At 38.7% G+C, this 19,249-nt stretch overlaps 2 protein-coding genes across 5 annotated transcripts in view; one reads left to right on the forward strand and one right to left on the reverse strand.

Moving 5' to 3' along the window:
* Positions 1 to 13,849, forward strand: terfa (telomeric repeat binding factor a). Of its 4 annotated transcripts, none has more exons than XM_062025411.1 (12): positions 1 to 187; positions 2,633 to 2,728; positions 2,811 to 2,941; positions 3,346 to 3,432; positions 5,530 to 5,670; positions 5,852 to 5,991; positions 6,077 to 6,544; positions 8,238 to 8,348; positions 11,039 to 11,170; positions 11,579 to 11,649; positions 11,724 to 11,764; positions 12,439 to 13,849. In XM_062025411.1, the coding sequence occupies exons 1-12, from the start codon at positions 61 to 63 to the stop codon at positions 12,595 to 12,597; spliced, it is 1,704 nt and encodes a 567-aa protein (XP_061881395.1). In that variant the 5' UTR covers positions 1 to 60; the 3' UTR covers positions 12,598 to 13,849. The 4 variants fall into 4 exon arrangements, with proteins under 4 accessions (XP_061881395.1, XP_061881382.1, XP_061881404.1 ...); XM_062025398.1 differs by having other exon boundaries at positions 10,949 to 11,170; positions 12,439 to 13,848; XM_062025404.1 differs by having other exon boundaries at positions 2 to 187; positions 5,855 to 5,991; positions 10,949 to 11,170; positions 12,439 to 13,841.
* The window catches only part of nip7 (NIP7 nucleolar pre-rRNA processing protein), an 8,489-nt gene continuing 2,128 nt past the window's right edge, over positions 12,889 to 19,249 (reverse strand). The window contains exons 4-5 of the mRNA XM_062025433.1: positions 13,238 to 13,378; positions 12,889 to 13,145 (exon numbers count right to left, since the gene is read on the reverse strand). Of these exons, the coding sequence (XP_061881417.1) occupies positions 13,026 to 13,145; positions 13,238 to 13,378 (261 nt within the window). The 3' untranslated portion in view covers positions 12,889 to 13,025. The remainder of the gene's footprint in view (positions 13,146 to 13,237; positions 13,379 to 19,249) is intronic.

The raw sequence follows: 19,249 nt of genomic DNA on the forward strand, positions 1-19,249 counted from the left end.
GTCTACAGCCCGTTTCCCTTTTCCCGCGTCTGATCTCAAAGTGAAACTCCACGCAACAACATGGCGGATGAAGAAACCGAATCCATCGTTAACCGTTGGATTGTCGATTATTATGTGTCTTTGGCGATAGAGACATTTAGAAGTGACCAATACGAGGACTTTTGTGAAATACGAAATGTTATTGAATGTAAGTAACCTACGAGCTCAATGTTCCCGTCAGCCAGACTGTAGCCTCCATTGATATGTTAGCTCGCTTGAGTTGGACTTGCTGGGTAAAATAGTGACACTTCTTGCGTACTGCTGTTTGTATACTTTGCCTGCTGTCACCTGTTTTAGTTCAAAACTAAACACTTGGTCTAGGCGTGGATATTATACCGAAGGTTCTAGTAGGAGTGGGTGTGTTGCTATTGCCATTTGGTTTGTTTTATTGTGCGAAGATGCACTGCAAAAGTATTGCCTTTAATGTCAACTTAAGAGCATGTCATAGCGTTTTTATACAACCTGTGTAGAGTCCTAGATAGAACTGCCCTTGTAGCAGTGCTGCCAACTGCTAGTTATTGTCAGTCCTTAAATTCGCTAGATGTCTTCGCCTCATTTGCATAGTCAATTACAAAGGACGGTGTAGGAGAAAAGAATAACATCGTGGAAGATACAAAAAGTTTACAAAAAATAAGGTAAAAACACATTAAAAAAAAAAATTCAAGACAATAAAAGAGTATGGAGTTGATGCAACCAGCTGCCAGTTGAGAAGCACAATTTCTTCATACAGCTACAAAAGTAAAACACCACGAAAACCCCAAAAATTATCTATAAGTCATACATATTGCGCACATTAGATTGCACCACGTATATAGACAAATGGCAAAACAAAACAAAAACACAGTAGCGACACCGAAAAGTGAAGAATGCTTTTGACATGAAGTTTCATTTGTTGATTCTTGGTTTTTTTTAATCAATTTGTTCTGCGTAGTTGGATAGGTTGATTGGCACTACTACATTGGCCCTAGTGTGTGATTGTGAGTATGAATGTTGTCTGTCTATCTGTGTTGGCCCTGTGACGAGGTGGCGACTTATCCAGGGTGTACCTTCCGCCCGAATGCAGCTGAGATAGGCTCCAGCACCCCCTGCGACCCCAAAGGGACAAGCGGTAGAAAATGATTGGATGTTAGATGTTAGAGCAGTGGCTCTCAAACTTTTTTCAGCAAGTACCACCTCAGAAAAACCTAGCTCTCCAAGTACCGCCATAATGACTAACACTAAAATACTTAAAAACAAAGCAGAGGTTTTATTTAACAAGTATATTCAGTATTGTTGTCCACTTTAACATTACACACAATGCACAAACATAATCAACAATGATACGTCATATAAAGTACATATTTACAGGCTTCTTTGGGCTACCACTAGATAGAGCCCGCATACCACACAGTTTGAAACCATTTTGATTGATTGATTGAGACTTTTATTATTAGATTGCACAGTACAGTACATATTCCGTACAATTGACCACTAAATGGTAACACCCGAATGCGTTTTTCAACTTGTTTAAGTCGGGGTCCACGTTGATCAATTCATGGTATAAATATATACTATCAGCATAATACAGTCATCACACAAGTTAATCATCAGAGTATATACATTTAATTATTTACATTATTTACAGTTTACAGGGGCGGGGGGTTAGGTTTGGTTGATATCAGCACTTCAGTCATCAACAATTATATCATCTGAGAAATGGAAATTAAAACAGTGTAGGTCTGACTTGGTAGAATATACAGCGAGCAGTGAACATAGTGAGCTCAGAAAGCATAAGAACAAGTATATACATTTGATTATTTACATTTGATTCATTGCAATCCGGGGAGGTGGGATGTGGGGGTGGGGGGGGGGGTGTGTGTGTGTTAGTCTAGGGTTGTAGTTGCCTGGGGGTGTTCTTTTAGTGCGGTTTTGAAGGAGGGTATAGATGCACTTTCTTTTACACCTGTTGGGAGTGCATTCCATATTGATGTGGCATAGAAGGAGAATGAGTTAAGACCTTTGTTAGATCGAAATCTGGGTTTAACATGGTTTGTGGAGCTCCACCACTGTGTTAAGAGTATCAAATTTGATCAAAAGACTGGAGGGTTGTGATATTCAGCAACGAACCGATTATACTGACCGGCTCAATAGCATGATCGAAGAAATTGGGACATTGCGGCGATTTATTGTTAGTGTGACAGTGAAGAAACATTTACTATTACGTCTCGCTATATAAGCCAGTGCGCAAACGACAGCTTTGTGCATCTTATTTGCAGTCTGGACGCGAAGGGGTGGTGGTCTTCTCTCTGCTTCGAGTGCAGCTGGGAGTCTGGGACTGCAGTGTTAGGCTACTCACCTGATTTCCTGTGAGAAGGGGCTTACAGAAGGACCATAACTGTAGAGTTAAACGTGCCTTTGTCTCTCCATAACCTCAGAAAAAGTCACTAGATTTGTTGCTAATTGCCTTTCAGAAAAAAAGTTGCTAAGAGGAGTTTGAAAATTGCCATATGTAGCAAGAAAGTCACCCTGTTGACAATACTGGGTTTCAGTGTTGTTCCCCTACAATCTGCTTCCGGTTGATTTTTTTTAATGACATTCTCCAAACATTATGCAGGTATCTTGCACCGTCCAGTGGCAACCAATACCGTCATACCTACAAAGCTTGAGATATTGCAGATACTCTCAAGGATTAATGAGGGTGAAAATATTGGTATGGCTGACATTTCTTCAGTTAAACCTCAGGCACCGCCAGGAATCTCTACTTCAATTATTTCTGTCTTTTTCTTTACCAGACCTGTCGTTTGAAACTGACAGCTCAGTATCCCCTCTGGAATCCGCACTGAATCTTCTGGAAAAGATGAGCGAGAAGAGTGATGTTCCACAGAACGACTTGAAACATCTTTGCACCTCAGTTAGAGAGATGGTATGTTCTTTTTCTATATTATACACGGTTTGGATGCAGGAGATTAAATGGCTCAGAATTCCTAGTGTGACTCCAGCTTCCGCCATCCTAATCACTGTGGTCGTGTCTTTGGGCAAGATACTTCAGCCACCTTGCTCCAAGTGCCATCCACACTGGTGTATGAATTGTTTTATCCATGACCAAAGCACAGACTCTGGTTCCGGTACCTTTTTTAGAGTTTGTATGAAATGTGTTGTAATGTTCAGACAGTGATATTCTTTCCCCATTGAGAAAGAAATGAAACTATAATAAGTCCATATCAGGATCAAACTTCTGCAAGGTTTTATGTATCATTGAAGTCCTGCAAAAAAGCTAAGCAAATGCAAAGAGGGTTATAAAAATGTTTATGGTGTCTTTGATTGCAGATGATGATGATTTTGATTAAGAACAAGGAGTTTAACAGAGCAAAGGAGCTGCTGGGGAAACATTTTAGCCAACCAAAGGTTGCCAAAGTGAGTTCTGACTACTGATTTGTTGTATTGAATTCAGTATTTGCCATTCAGACACTGCAAATAATATGACAACACAGTCTTTTGCATGACTTTGGTCACATTTGATTGAAAAGTCAGTTGAAATTATGTTTTTGTTTTTATTAGGGCTGTTAAATGATTAATTTCTACATCAAAATAATCACATTTTGGAATTTGGATTATTCATGATGAATCACAGGTGATAACTTAAAAGAGTCCAACATTTGTACACAAATGCTATTTTTTTGTCAGAATGTCATCCATTTTAACGTTTTACTTAAATGCATGTCATTTATTTGCACAAAACTTGGGAAAAGTTGTATCTGAAGTTCTTTCAGGCTGTATTCTCCTCACTTGTTTTTGTACTGACGTATGCTTGATTTTGATCACTGATTGTATAGCGGTTAAGTTAAAAGAGCTTGTACGGTCAAAATAAACTGCATGATTAAGTGTGTTCATGATTATTGCGATAATTTTTTGTGATTAATCACATGAGTTAACTTATTAATTTTGACAGCCGTAGTTTACATACAAGTACATACAGCCGTCCCTCGTTTATTGCTGTTAATTGGTTCCATGACAGCAATAAATAAATTTCCTCGAATTCTTATTATATTTTCATAGGTAGATCATAAAAATCATGTTCATGACCTTCTAAGTAGGTTTCTAAATACTTGATGAGACCCCTTTAGACATGAAAGAACACACTTTAGTCACTTTTACACTCTTTTAATCCAATATAGTATTTCTGGCTGAGACTGAGCCAATCAGTGGCCAGATATTGAACAGCTTGCTCTGATTGATTTGGTCACCTCTAGTGGTCAATACTACTGTAGTTGAAGGTGCAAAGAGTCGTCGACATTATCGACAATAACAATTTTCACCGACAAATTAATTTGCCATTACACATGTTTTTCCGGACGAAGCGCATCAGCACAGCCACTCGCAGCAACGTTGCAGGTGAAAACATGTAAAGTATGGGAACATTTCACACTAATCATGTTAAAAGACATTAATACGTTGCTCATTTTTGCAAAGCGGAACTAGTTTTACCAACTTGGTAAGATAGTTAGCTTGTTACCTTGCTAGCTAGCTAACAAGTGTGAGACGAAGTTATTTTGTATCATCCATTCATCCATCCATTTTCTACTGCTTGTCCCTTTCGGGGTTGCGGGGGGTCGCTGGAGCCTATCTCAGCTGCATTCGGGCGGAAGGCGGGGTACACCCTGGACAAGTCGCCATCTCATCGCAATATTTTGTATCAATTCAAGTAATTTTTTTCCCAATTTGGCAGGAACACATTATAAAATAATGAATATATAAAATTTTCAGAAATATTGTGTGTCAGATAGCTAAAAATGCCTGGAGTTATGTAATAAACAAAATATACCTGTGTGCAACAAAACGTTTTTTGTTTTTTTTTAGCAAATTAGATAGCTTTGGTGTTTGTTTTATTGCCGCTATTTTTACTGTCATTTGTTTTCATAAAAAAATCTTACTTTGTTTTTGTCAGCACTTTGCCTGTCCTTGGTTTTAAATGGACAAAAGTTAGTTATTTTTGTTTCATAACACCCTAATGAGCAGCACAGTTACAGTATAAATAAGCATTTCTGAATTAGTTATCTTTGTTTGTTAGCACATGCTTAAGACATTTTAAACTGAATTTAAAAGCACATTTCTAAATTAAAGCCACTGAATAGGTGTAGTTGAATCTGAAAAATCTGATTAGTTGACTATTCGTTAATCTATGATTTGACGACTATCAAAATAGTTAGTTGCAAACCTAACTGTAGTATTGATATTTTTAGTTTATCTAGCTATCTGTATGCTCAAAAATGATTAAATTAAGACCCAAAAAATTGTAGAATATGCTTTAAAATATATCCCCCAAAAAATCTGGGATGTGGTGAAGCCAGAATATTTGAAGTACAATGTGGCGAGGGACGACTGTATACGTATATTTAGTCTGCACATGTTACTAAAGAGAGAAGAATAAGCTACTAACTAGCATGCATTTTTCTTCTTACAATTGTAAAGTTCATAAAAAGACTCCTATTGAACCTTACTTTTGTCTCGTAGAAAACGTTATTCACAAGTCTCATCAGTCTGAGGACCAACAAGCATAAAGTCATTGAAGAAATGGACATGAGGGAGCTAAAGGAGGAGGCGTTGACCTTTCTTCTGAAACTTTGCCCATTCACTGTTCCTTTTCTTAGCAAGGTATGGTATTTGTAAGCACAGGACATGCCATCCATGTTATTTCTGCATAAGTCAGTGTCATTTGATAGAAGTGTCGGCCTTCAGACAACTTTGCCTTGTATAATACAAGATAAAAAATACCAGGCTGTAGTTGTCTTAAAAGATTTGTTGCCATTTGTTTGTGTTTTTTCTTACCAAAAAGCAGACTGCAAAACAGCTTCTCAAAGAACGGGATAAGCGAGGCTATAACAGTACGACGGCTGAAGGACCAGATAACGGCGTTGTGCTCAATCCAGCCAGTCCAAATAAAAACGTCACAGAGTTTACCCAGTTGCTCATAAGGTAATCTCATAGGTCACTTGTTTTAAAATAATCCCTTCACATTTGAATGTCCATTGTATTTAATTGCTTCTACTGTTCCATGTAGTGATTACTCATTCATCGAAAAGAGCAGACTGATGTCAGCCTACCAGACTTTGGCTACAGGTGGACTTGTACTTTCCTTTTCACAACTGGAGGACATATTAGGAAACGAGAAGCTTGAAACAAGGTTTCTGGGATCTGCCAGGGACGACACAAGTAAAGACCCAGAGCTTGACGAGCGGTTTCAGAGAGACTCTGGCAGCCCCGTGGAGGCTTCCCCGGCGGGCCCACATGCTCAAAACGATGTCCCTTCTCAGTCGAAGACCGGTTCACCACAAACCACAAACACAAGGAGGAAACGACAGCTTTACACCGTGTCAAAGTTTGTGATGGAGCCGGACAGTCAGGAGAGCTCAGCTTCTCAGGCGCGGGAGGCTACAGTCAGAGGTGACGAGCAAGGACAGTCACAAATTGTACCCAATGCAGATGAAGCGGTTGTCTGCACAAAGCGACCAAGACGGGTCACAAAGAGGTAACGTGCACCCACCATCTTTGTCTTATCTTTACAGCAAGTTCAGAAATTTTGGTCGAGTTTGTAGATTTTGATGATTGAAGTTTATTTCAAACAACTATGCAGTTTTACATCACATATTTTACATATTCTCTTTTTTTTTGCACGTCCATAATGGAGTAGGAAGAAGCAAATCTTATTTAATTATACCCCTTCGCTACTTCCTAGCAATTACTAACATACAGTATGTTCACTTCCTGTTCTCAGTTCGTACACAGTTGACATCAATTCATTTGAACTACAACAGTTATCTTCATAAATAGTTAAGTCAGTTATGATTCACTTAACGGAAATAATATCTTATTTTCAAGACGTTTATCATAATTCTTCCTTGTACTTTGTAAACACTTTTAGATTGAACAGTTTCTTAAACTGGATCATATTAGTGCATTGTTTGAGGTCTTTGCTTAATCCATTCCCAGAATTTAATTCCACATACAGTTATGCTCAAAGTTTTAAATGATATATGTGCATACAAATGTTTGAAGTTAGATGTTTCTCTAAAATTATATTTCTCTTTTGTTGAGAATAATGATTGTACATTATTTGGTCGCAGGTTATAGTTTGCTTTGTGCATCATTTTAGCTGTTTGCAAACGCACCAAATAATAGATTTTTAAAAGAAATAAGTTAGAACAATATGCTACTTTTTATCAGAAATGGCAACAGCAGAGGATTTTAGCTTGCGTGTGCATGTATGAGACAGTCTGCCCCACAACAACAGGATAAAGAAGAAAAAAAAGACTTATTGACTACAAATTGGACTACTACTGTATAAAAATAGCACACTCGTGCAAAGCACTTCGGGTAAACCTCTACCAAATATGGAGATATCCGCTCATGTAACTCAAGCAAAATACGTCACTTAAGTCTCAAATTCCAAGCGGTTCGTTTGAAGTAAGTTTAGAAGAAGACAAGATAGTTGTATAAATATCGCCGACATGCCTCCATAGCTTGATTTCAAATGTTTGCAACTTATTTGTTCGTCATTCGTTTACTTTATAGGTTCCTTAGGGGAAATTCTGATTTTCAGCACATTTTCATTCAAGAGCAGACATACATTACAGGGAGACCGAACAGGAACGCTGACAGGTCAGCCAACTTCCGGAGCTCCGTTAGAAAAGTGGGGAAAAAGGTTAACGCTGTGGGGTGTTTAGATTTCGGAGGACAGCGCAGAGAAAGAGGCTCTTAAAAAGTATAGACAAGACAAGACATAGAGAGCAAGTAGGGAGAGACAGAGAGGGAGGAAAATGCGACCGCCTCCACCAAGTGCCAAGCCAGAAACGGGGATCCTAAATACACAAAAATGGGTACCAACAGGGAAAGATAGTTGGTTTTGCATAATATGAGTCTTTAATAGCCCTTATCAGCCCCTCATAAAAAGGTAATATTAGCCTGTACTGTACAACAATTATTTTGGGCTTAACTGTTCAAAACTACTTCAATACAAATAACTTCACGTAAAAAGCTGTATTAAATATTTGTCAAATATCACAGGGCTGATCCTCCTATCCCACTTTGAAGCATCTTGCATAGTGCCTAAATTCAATGAAAAGTACTCAAAGATTGGAGGTATTACACAGATTTCGATGTAAATATTATCTCATAGCTTGTCATTATTGTATGACTCTCAACAATAACATTTTACATTGTAGATTTCCTGCCAATGAGGCTGAAAAGTCTGCACAAAGTGAGGAGCAATCGCCACCACCAGCTAGTGAGCAAGCACCTCAAACACAGCATCATAATCAAAGTTCACCCAACAGGTAAGTGCAAAATCTCTTCGAACTAACTTATTTTGTTCCCTCAATTGTCCATGTTTCATTTGATCTCTCCTTGGCCCCGCGCCTTAAATGCAGAACATCCGTATAGGGCCAGGCGAACCGTCAAATGTCAATAAATGAATGACAGGTGCCTGACATGAAGATTTTTGCTTCAAACATATTCTCACCTGCCTCCTGTTGGTAGTAATATAGTTACAATTTACCCAGTTGGTCCAAGTGGCTCTCATGGTGCACAGCAATACTGGCCGTCTTGAGAGGCAGTAGGTCGGGGGTTCAAATCCTGGTCAGAGCTGAAATAGTCAAGTTTATAAATTTGTGTTATTTTGCGCTATAGAAAATTATTGAACAATTTATTTCTCATGAATTAGTTTTACTACAATATAGAGCTGCAGCTAGGGTTGCAAAGGGGTGGAAAGTTTCCGGAAATTTACCACGGGAAGTTAAGCTCAGGAAGTTTGGAAATATTGACCATTTTTTGATTATTCAAAGTTGGACACCGTCCATGGGAATTAATGGGAATATATGGGAATTAATGGGGAATTACAATAATTATATATTATTGGGCACTTGTCTATATGCTGCTATATCTTTGTGGCTAACGGAGAAATATTTTCGGTTCATTATGAGACTGTGGTGGTACATAAATCTAGCTAGCTAGAGATATTGGCCCCAAAATCATTTAACAAGTACAGGAACAGCTAGCTAGCTTGAGTGTAAAGTCTGCTGGAGTAGTCTACAGTCATACAGTAACAAGCAATTACACCTCTATTCAACTTAAATACCACAGATCAAATATATTTACCCCAGTAATATCATCAAAACTTACTGGCCTCAATAGCCCTGCTGTAGCTTGTAGCATGCTGGGAATTATCTGTGCATGTGATGGAAGAATGCACTGCACATGTGATGGAGGAATGCACAGTGAAGGGTTGAAATTCTACTAAATTTGCATTTAATCAAGTTGTTTTAGCTAATAATCATGCTGCAAGATCTAGCATGTTGCATTCAATGTTTATTCCCATATATTCCCGTTAATTCCCATGGAAAGTTTCCGACTTTGAATATTTCCGGGATTTGGCAACCCTAGCTGCAGCTATCGATTATTTTAGTAATTGAGTACCGTAATTGGCCCTGCGATGAGGTGGCGACTAATAGATGGATTTGTTCCGTGTGCCGGAGTACATCAGGACCCTGTAGAGCGGCAGCACATTCACTCACACACACACACACACACACACACACACACACACACACACACACACACACACACACACACACACACACACACACACACACACACACACACACACACACACACACACACACACACACACACACACATTATTTTTTTTCTTTCACACATCTTCCCTGCCATTAAGGCCTTTATATCAGGAGCACCAGTAATGTCTTTTCTCCTCTTTTCCCACTGTTAAATACAACTTAAATGTGGACACAACTTACCCCGTTGCTGGCAAAAACTCATCATTTCCAGGTTGGTTAAATAATTTTTTTGCCCGCACATCGTCGAAATTGCACATGACAGACCCCAAAGCTGTAGGAAATCGACCTGGCCATCGAAAAAGGAGAAACCCGCCGCATGGAACTGAAATCCACTATCACTAACAGGCCCCAAAAGGGCGGACCACCACACACCAAAGTAGACTACTGTACTTCTGCAGTTTCGGCGCAGGAGGAGGATGAAGTCAGGGCTCTCTGGTAGGCTGTACGCGTGTTACAAGCACTGTCTTTTGTTGAATTTATACCACAATAATATCGTACCGTAGCCTTTATACCGTGATAATGTCCTATTGTGAGATTAGCAAAAAAAAAAAAAAAGATCCTTGCCAAATCCTTCATTCTTTTTATTAATAAATGTACATCATAAACATTTAAATAGCACTTTTAACAGGTGTGCATAAATAGAATATACAAATACAAACCCACACACCACCACTTTCATGTGTGTGCTTATTGCAGCGGCCGTGCAGAAACTGTCTGTGTATTTTAAGTTCCGGGCCCTCCATGCGATCCGGATTTTATGAATTTTTATTTGTTACTCATAAACGATTAATCAGAGCAACAGAATATAAATCAAAGCTTTTTTCTAATTGTTGTAATCACACACATCAAAACATGCATTTAATTAGATTCAAGTTTGATTAAAAATGTATAAAAATAATTTCACTTTAATTAAAAAAATTGTGATAGGTGGAGCCGAATTAAATTCTGCCCAATTGGAAGTAATTCTGCCCCAGTTTAGCCTTGGGTGGCCCTGGATCTCTCTTTCTTCACCAGTGTGTTTCTTTTTACGAGACACACTCCTTGAAATGTTAACCTCAGGTTGCCCCTTATATTCTTGCCCGTTTACATGCCAACTTTCGCCCATAAATCATCCATGCAAAGTACTTAAAGAATATTTAAAAAAATCCTTACCAATGAGCATGTTGACCAATGACACCTGACTATGTATTCCAGCTGCAAAGAAGGGGGGGAAAAAACATGAAATGTGTAAAAAAAAAAAAAAAAAATTATAGATTTTGTGTTAAATACATTTTTTACTTGGCTCAATTCTATTTGTGTAGAAAGTCCTCTGAACCAGAAGAACTGGCACTGAACAGTGAAGATGAGGTGCAGGACTCTACAGTTAACTACAACAAAACTCCTGTGCATAGAAATACGGGAGCAGCAAACAAGGATGAAGTGGTGATCATAGACTCACTGGATAGGTCACCCTCTTCGGACGATCAGGAAAGTTCCACTCCTACCAAGCAGGCACAGGACCCCAGGCCCGCCCACTCAAAATGGTTGGTAGTGATGACAAATAGTATTGTATGCATGATTATGCTGCTTCCCACCACACTGAATGTTTTATGACAGCAAAACATTGTGATATTGTCTAAGCCAGCGGTCAGCAACCCAAAATGGTGAAAGTCATATTGGACCAAAAATTTAATTTTTTAATCTGTTTGGATTTGACGCAAATCTTTGACAGAAATGTTGACATTTAATTTTTACAACATTGGAAAGCATTAGTTTAGAGGTTTCTCAGAGGGTGAGATAACTCCTGGAAGTTACTAGCTTAGAATGGCCAAAGGTATATATGTGTGTGTGTCCAAGTTAAGGGAAACGGCAGGCTGTAATGGATTTATTACAATCTTTGCAAGCTGGGTAACATTTGCAGCGGTCTATAAGTGGACCTCTTTCATCTGCAGGAAGGACTTGTGTAGCAAGGCCAAGGAGACTAAGGTCGTTTGGAGTGATGATGATGACATACTTTGTGATGGTATTATTAAATCACTACTTGGTGTATTTGTAAAGGGGTGTTTTTTGTGTTAATTTTTTTTTTCTTCCTCAAAGAATCATCTGGCAGGAGTTCATTTTCAGGACAAAAGAGGAGGGTAAGTTTTTGTTTTTGACTCTCATAAATGATGCTGTTTTCTGCCTTCAAGCCACCAACGCCGCTTTAAAAATCTAATGGATTTTGTTCTTAATTCCAAACCAAAACTTTCAGGGGTTATTTTTATTTACTGTATTGTTTTATTTAGTGGCCAGGAACTATATTTACTCAACTGCAGAGTATTAGGCGCTTTAATGAAGTTACATGATTATTGTAGGCGGATACCTTTATTATTTATATAAATGCATTTGATATATTTATTTTCAAAGTGTGGCAGAGTAAGCCTTCCTCCAGAGAACATAACACAGTTGGAGTCACCCTTCCTCCTTGAGAATTTTCTGGGCCACATTTCTGGGGTTTTCCGCCCACGTCTTTACTTTCTGAACATACAAAATGTACACTTTTATTTTTACCTAACTAAAGCTAAACTAACCCTCACTAAATAAAATTCAAAACAATGTAGCTTATTTTAAATATTACATTTAATCTGCAATGACCACATAACGCACTGACTCTGTGAAAATGAAGGACAACAAAAGTTTGCTTAGGTTTGATTGTAAAAAAAAAAAATTTTAAGCTGCTGCATCCTCTCTAAAAAAAACATGTTTTTATATATTTTGTTTAAATCTTTTCACATCAGTTAATATCTGTAGTAATGCTGTCCTGTTGTTGCAGATATGGACAGAAGAGGAAACAGAGATGCTGAAAAATGGAGTGATAAAATTTGGAGAGGGCAACTGGAGGAAGATCAAGTCATTATACTCATTCAATGATAGGACAAATGTCCAGCTTAAGGACCGGTGGAGAACAATGAAGAAGTTAAACTTGGTGTGAGTGGTTCTTAAAAGGTGAATATTATACAATGTGCAACTCCTCAAAAGAAGCTTAACTTAATTGTAAATGTAAGTGTCACATTTATTTTTCTCATTTTATTTTGTACACTTTTAGAATTTGTTTACAAAGAATATGATGCTAAAGATCCACCTGTATTTGAAACATCCACCCATTTGTGTTTTTTACTGAATCCTTTGTAGAAAGTAGACATATTCTAGACACTTAAATAAATATTCAGGGTTGATTCATAAAGTTGTTCCTATTCCTTTCAAATCAAATTACACAATTGCATTTCCAACACGATTAGGATTTATTTTCAACAATGTCAGGTATCAAAAAATATGCAAATGCCTGCAAGGTACTGCAGCAGCTGACAAAACAGCTAAACCTAATGAAGTGAAGGTCCAACCATGTGAAAGAATCTGGATTTAAGTTAAAGTGTCTTCAGTCCTTATGAACTCTCCCACATCAGCCTGGTGGAACACGACAATGGACATGGGGTCCACTCGTCTGCACTCCTGCGTGGTCTTGGCTGCTACTCCAAAACCCTGGCAAGAAAACATCAATCCCAATTGATGTCTGCATACACATGTACAGTGTGACAGTTGTCATGGCAACACGACTCCTAGAGCCAACCTACCAGAGGCACATCCGCCATGGAGTAGACCACCACACCTTGGTACCGCGCCGTGTTCTCTGTGATCCTCCCCATACCGGATTTTAGGATGTGGTTCCCGTAGAGGAAAGACTGCTCTGCTCCAGGTCTCACCCACACTTTGAACTTCACAAAGATATGAACAAATAAGGATCAGAAGATATTGATATTAGGGCTAATCAACTGGCGGCCGGTGGACCAAATCCGGCCAGTGAGTTCATTTCAATTAATTGACATTTTTGCAGTAGGTTAAGGGATATTCAAGTAAATTGCTTTGAGGCCACATTTCCAGAAAGCTAAAGCCTTGGGGCCCGGACTTCTACCCTCACTATTAGTCCCATGTTGTATATTCTGCAGAACCAGCATCCTCTACAGTAGACATTTTATTTTGGTCTATTTAATGGTAGAGTTACAAAAGCGCTCTGTTTTAGGGACCTTCTGCCAAAATGAGTCTCTCAAATTTTTTACCTGAACTCATGGGCCCTAATGATGAAAAAGAGAACACATGAAATGTAACTTTGAGGAACACTACTAATATAACTAAAGAAGTTGGAACAAATGACTACTGATGGCATCTGAATTAAACAAGCTACAGACAATTTTTTTCGTAATGTGATTTAATGTAACTGCCAAAAAAGAGTAGTTAAAGTAGTACCCTGGGGAACGCCTCAGTTATGTAAATCACAAGTTTGGACCAAATGTTTTAAGTTTCCTAGCAAGATTAAAATGTCAATGCAAGGATCTGCCTATGTGTTTACATTGGTCCAAGTTCCGCTGTACCAGTGGTTGTAAAACCAAGTACAATCTCAGAAAACACTTGACTCTCCAAGTACCATTAATGACCAACATTAAAACACAGTAGCGTTGTAGGCCTAAGCATTCATTAAAAATACAGCAGATATTTTATTAAAGTATTTTTTTTATTTTTGGTTACTGTAACATTGCACACAGTTTAAACAGTAACAATGTCTTTGAATATAGGAACATAAAGCACTAACCACTTAATTATTTGGCGTACCACAAGATAGAGCCATGTACCACCGTTTGAGAATAACTGCTCTATACAATAGGAGCATTTCAGTGTTTCTAGGAATTTGCTGCAAAAATGTTTGTCTCCAAAGTTTAGAACTAAACCTAGACGGTGATGTGGTGTCATTCCTAGGCTGGATTTGGCCACAAGTTTAATAGATAGATAGTACTTTATTGATTAGCCCTGCAGTAGCCTCCTAAAAACACGAGAGCACTCCTTTTTTTTGCAGTCGGATCTTTGACTAGCGTTAACATATAGCTTTAATTTATGATTTCCATACAAAATATTAATAGTGATGTGGTACATTTACTGTCCATGTGATTAGGTACACACAGGCAATCTAATGCCTTCAAAAGGATAGATAGAAAAGTGTGGTGAACGCCCATACCAACCTGACACAAAGTTCTTTCTTTTCTTTCTTTTGTTTATTTCGAACATGAACACACTTACAGCATAATACATCACACAATTTCATATAATTTCTCTTTACATCATGTCCGAAAAAGAGTAGGAAGAAGCAAAACTTATTTAATCCTACCCCTTTCCCACTTCAGAGTGTTTACAAATACATAAATTAATTTACTGACTTCTTTTTGTAGCACAATTACATCAGTGAATGAATAATACAGCAGTTCTTGTAATAGATAATTAAGTCAGTCATGATAAACATACTGAGATGAAGAATATCCCATTTTCAATAAAGTTGAAGGTCTTTCTCATAATTCTTCTTCTTTATACTTTGTAAGCACTATTAATTTGAACAACCTCTTAAACTGGATCATAAGTACATTGTTTAACTTCTTTACCTAATCCATTCCATAATTGAATTCCACATACTGATATGCTAAAGGTTTCATAGTGTTGTACATGCATACAAATGTTTTAAATTATAGTTTTTCCTCTAAGGTTATATTTCTCTTTAGTTGAGAAGAATTGTTGTACATTCTTGGGTAGCAGGTTATAGTTTGCTTTGTACATCATTTTAGCTGTTTGCAATTTTACCAAATCATTGAAGTTCAATATTTTTGACTCAATAAATAAAGGGTTTGTATGTTCTCTATATCCAACATTATGTATCAGTCTAATTGATCTTTTTTGTATCACCGTTAATGAATGAGTTGTAAATTTAATAAAAACATTTCAGTTCTCCACCCATGCAAACCCCAATAACAACAAACAATATGTGTATACACGTGGAAAAAATCTTCAGTGCCGAACTCTGTAGAATTTGCACCTAGCTTGCTGACAATAAGCTATCCATACACTTGGGTAAAACGGAATCCATCCTATTTGGGTCCCAAATCAACCTTAAGAAAGTCAGTGACTTCACTATTAAAGTGGGTGACATTGTTATCACCAGGAAAGATGAGGTCACCTACCTAGGTTCCAGTCTAGAGGCTAATCTTTCCTGTGATAAAATGGCAACCAAGGTAAATCAAAAAGGTCAACAAACGAACAAGATTTCTCTACAGAATCTCCTTTCTGGTCAACAAAAGCACCATGAAGATTCTAGCGGGAACACTCATTCAACCCTTTTTCGATTACGCATGCACCTCCTGGTACTGCAGCACCTCCAAAACCCTCAAATCTAGACTCCAAACATCTCAGAACAAGCTAGTCAGGTTACTTCTAGACCTCCACCCCAGATCACACCTCACTCCTACCCACTTCTCTAAAGTGGGCTGGCTCAGGGTGGAGGACAGAGTAAAACAACTTGCACTGAGCTTAGTCTATAAAATTCGCTACACCTCCCTGATACTGAAGTACATGTCAAACTACTTCCTTAACGTAAATGACCGCCATAACCACAACACCAGGGGGAGCTCCACTAACCACGTTAAACCCAGATTCCGATCTAACAAAGGTCTTAACTAGAGATGTCCGATATTATCGGCCGATAAATGCGTTAAAATGTAATATCAGAAATTATCAGTATCGTTTTTTTTATTATCAGTATCGTTTTTTTTAATTTTATTAAATCAACATAAAAAACACAAGATACACTTACAATTAGTGCACCAACCCAAAAAACCTCCCTCTCCATTTACACTCATTCACACAAAAGGGTTGTTTCTTTCTATTATTAATATTCTGGTTCCTACATCATATATCAATACAGTTTACAAGGGATACAGTCCGTAAGCACACATGATTGTGCGTGCTGCTGGTCCACTAATAGTACTAACCTCCATCCATCCATTTTCTACCGCTTATTCCCTTTTAACAGTTAATTTTACTCATTTTCATTAATCACTAGTTTCTATGTAACTGTTTTTATATTGTTTTACTTTCTTTTTTATTAAAGAAAATGTTTTTAATTTATTTATCTTATTTAAAAATTTTTTTTTAAAAAGGACCTTATCGTCACCATACCTGGTTGTCCAAATTAGGCATAATAATGTGTTAATTCCACGACTGTATATATCGGTATCGGTTGATATCGGTATCGGTAATTAAGAGTTGGACAATATCGGAATATCGGATATCGGCAAAAAAGCCATTATCGGACATCCCTAGTCTTAACTCATTCTCCTTCTATGCCACATCAATATGGAAAGCACTCCCAACAGGTGTAAAAGAAAGTGCATCTCTATCCTCCTTCAAAACCGCACTAAAAGAACACCTCCAGGCAACTACAACCCTAGACTAACCCCCTCCCTCCACCTTCCCGGATTGTAAATAAATATATATACTTGTTCTTATGCTTTCTGAGCTCACTATGTTCACTGCTCGCTGTACATATCCTATGAAGTCAGACCTACACTGTTTTAATGTCCATTTCTCAGATTATATAATTGTTGATGACTGAAGTGCTGATATCAACCAAACCTAACCCCTCCGCCCCAACCCCCTCCACATACCCCCCCCGATTGTAAATAATTCAATGTATATACTCTGATGATTAACTTGTGTGATGACTGTATTATGCTGATAGTATATATTTGTACCATGAATTGATTAACGTGGACCCCGACTTAAACAAGTTGAAAAACGTATTCGGGTGTTACCATTTAGTGGTCAATTGTACGGAATATGTACTGTATTTTCCGCACTATAAGGCGCACCTAAAAACCACAAATTTTCTCAAAAGCTGACAGTGCGCCTATTAATCCGGTGCGCCTTATATATGGATTAATATTAATATTCATTTTCATAAAGTTTAGGTCTCGCAACTACGGTAAACAGCCGCCATCTTTTTTTCCCGTAGAAGAAGAAGAAGCGCGCGGTGCATGCTGGGATATGTGACGTTTCATTTCCATTTGTGTGTTTATGTAAAGACCCCAAAATGGCTCCTATTAAGTGTGTTGTCTGTCTAATTACAAATAATGCAGACGAGGCGTGTTGAATGAGTTCTCAACGTTTACTCACAGCGTGCTCATAACCACATTCTAACTGCCGGCATGGCGAATACAACAACGCTTCTCAGGGCTACCGCGCATGCTCGCCACTACCGTTGCATGCTGGGTAGTGTAGTTGTTATATTCGCTAGCTCAGGGGTCGGCAACCTTTACCACTCAAAGAGCCATTTTGGAAAGTTTCACAAATTAAAGAAAACAATGGGAGGCACAAAATTTTTTCGATAATTTAAAATGAAAAACACCGCATACAAAGCTTAAATTGCTTTGCGCTATGTTAACCAGGGGTCTCTGACACACGCACCAGCACGCATCTTAATATGGAAATGTAATGTTAGTGCGGCCCGCGACTTTTGATTGAATGGTGCTTGATAGCGTCTTTCTTGCCAACCCTCTCAATTTTCCGGGAGACTCCCAAATTTCAGGACGTGCTGGCACTGCTTTTAGCACCCTCTACAGTCTGCCCAAAAAGCATACCTGCTTGGCCACATGTTGAATGCAGCTTTTGCTTGCACACGTAAGTGACAGCAAGGCATACTTGTTCAACAGCCACACAGCTTACACTGACGGTAGCCGTACAAAAACAACTTTAACACTGTTACGTTACAAATATGAGCCACACTTTGAACCCACACCAAAAAAGAATGACAAACACATTTCTGGAGAACATCTGCACTGTAACACAATATAAACACAACACAACAAATACCCAGAATCCCATGCAGCCCTAACTCTTCCGCTCAACCGACGCACGGAGAGGTGGGGGGGGGGGGGTTGATGTGTGGGAGGGTTTGGTGGTAGCGGGGGTGTATAATGTAGACCGGAAGAGTTACGGCTGCATGGGATTCTGGGTATTTGTTGTGTTGTGTTACGGTGCGGATGTTCTCCAGAAATGTGTTTGTCATTCTTTTTTGGTGTGGGTTCACAGTGTGGCGCATATTTGTAACGTAACAGTGTTAAAGTTGTTTTATAAGGTCACCGTCAGTGTAAGCTGTGTGACTGTTAAATAAATAAATGATAAATGGGTTATACTTGTATAGCGCTTTTCTACCTTCAAGGTACTCAAAGCGCTTTGACAGTATTTCCACATTTACGCATTCACACACACATTCACACACTGATGGCGGGAGCTGCCATGCAAGGCGCTAACCAACAGCCATCAGAGGCAAAGGGTGAAGTGTCTTGCCCAAGGACACAACAGACGTGACTAGGAAGGTAGAAGGTGGGAATTGAACCCCAGTAACCAGCAACACTCCGATTGCTGGCACAGCCACTCTACCAACTTCGCCACTGTTGAACAAGTATGCCTTGCTGTCGCCTACGTGTGCAAGTAAAAGCAACATATAACATGTGGCCGGGCTGGCACGCTGTTTGTAAATGCTATAGAGGACAATTAATGCAGTGCCATTAGGGCACGCCCTTGATTAAGTAATTAGAGTGAAAATAGGATAATATTTGCCCTGGGAGATTTCTAGGAGAGGCAGTCTCCTGGGAAAATCGGGCGGGGTCGTTAAGTATACTGGGAAAACCGGGAGGGTCGGCAAGTATGCAGGTGAGCCGCATCAGAGTGGTCAAAGAGCCACATGCGGCTCCGGAGCCGCGGGTTGCCGA

This window comes from Entelurus aequoreus, linkage group LG02 (assembly GCF_033978785.1).
Source record: "Entelurus aequoreus isolate RoL-2023_Sb linkage group LG02, RoL_Eaeq_v1.1, whole genome shotgun sequence".
Taxonomy (NCBI): domain Eukaryota; kingdom Metazoa; phylum Chordata; class Actinopteri; order Syngnathiformes; family Syngnathidae; genus Entelurus; species Entelurus aequoreus.

Excerpts from the sequence above, each read along its gene's own strand:
- terfa (XM_062025398.1), top strand. The coding sequence starts at position 61 with ATGGCGGATGAAGAAACCGAATCCATCGTTAACCGTTGGATTGTCGAT. Across the intron at positions 3,433-5,529 it reads GCCAACCAAAGGTTGCCAAA|AAAACGTTATTCACAAGTCT; the intron begins GTGAGTTCTGAC and ends TTTGTCTCGTAG. Across the intron at positions 8,349-10,948 it reads AATCAAAGTTCACCCAACAG|AAAGTCCTCTGAACCAGAAG; the intron begins GTAAGTGCAAAA and ends CTATTTGTGTAG.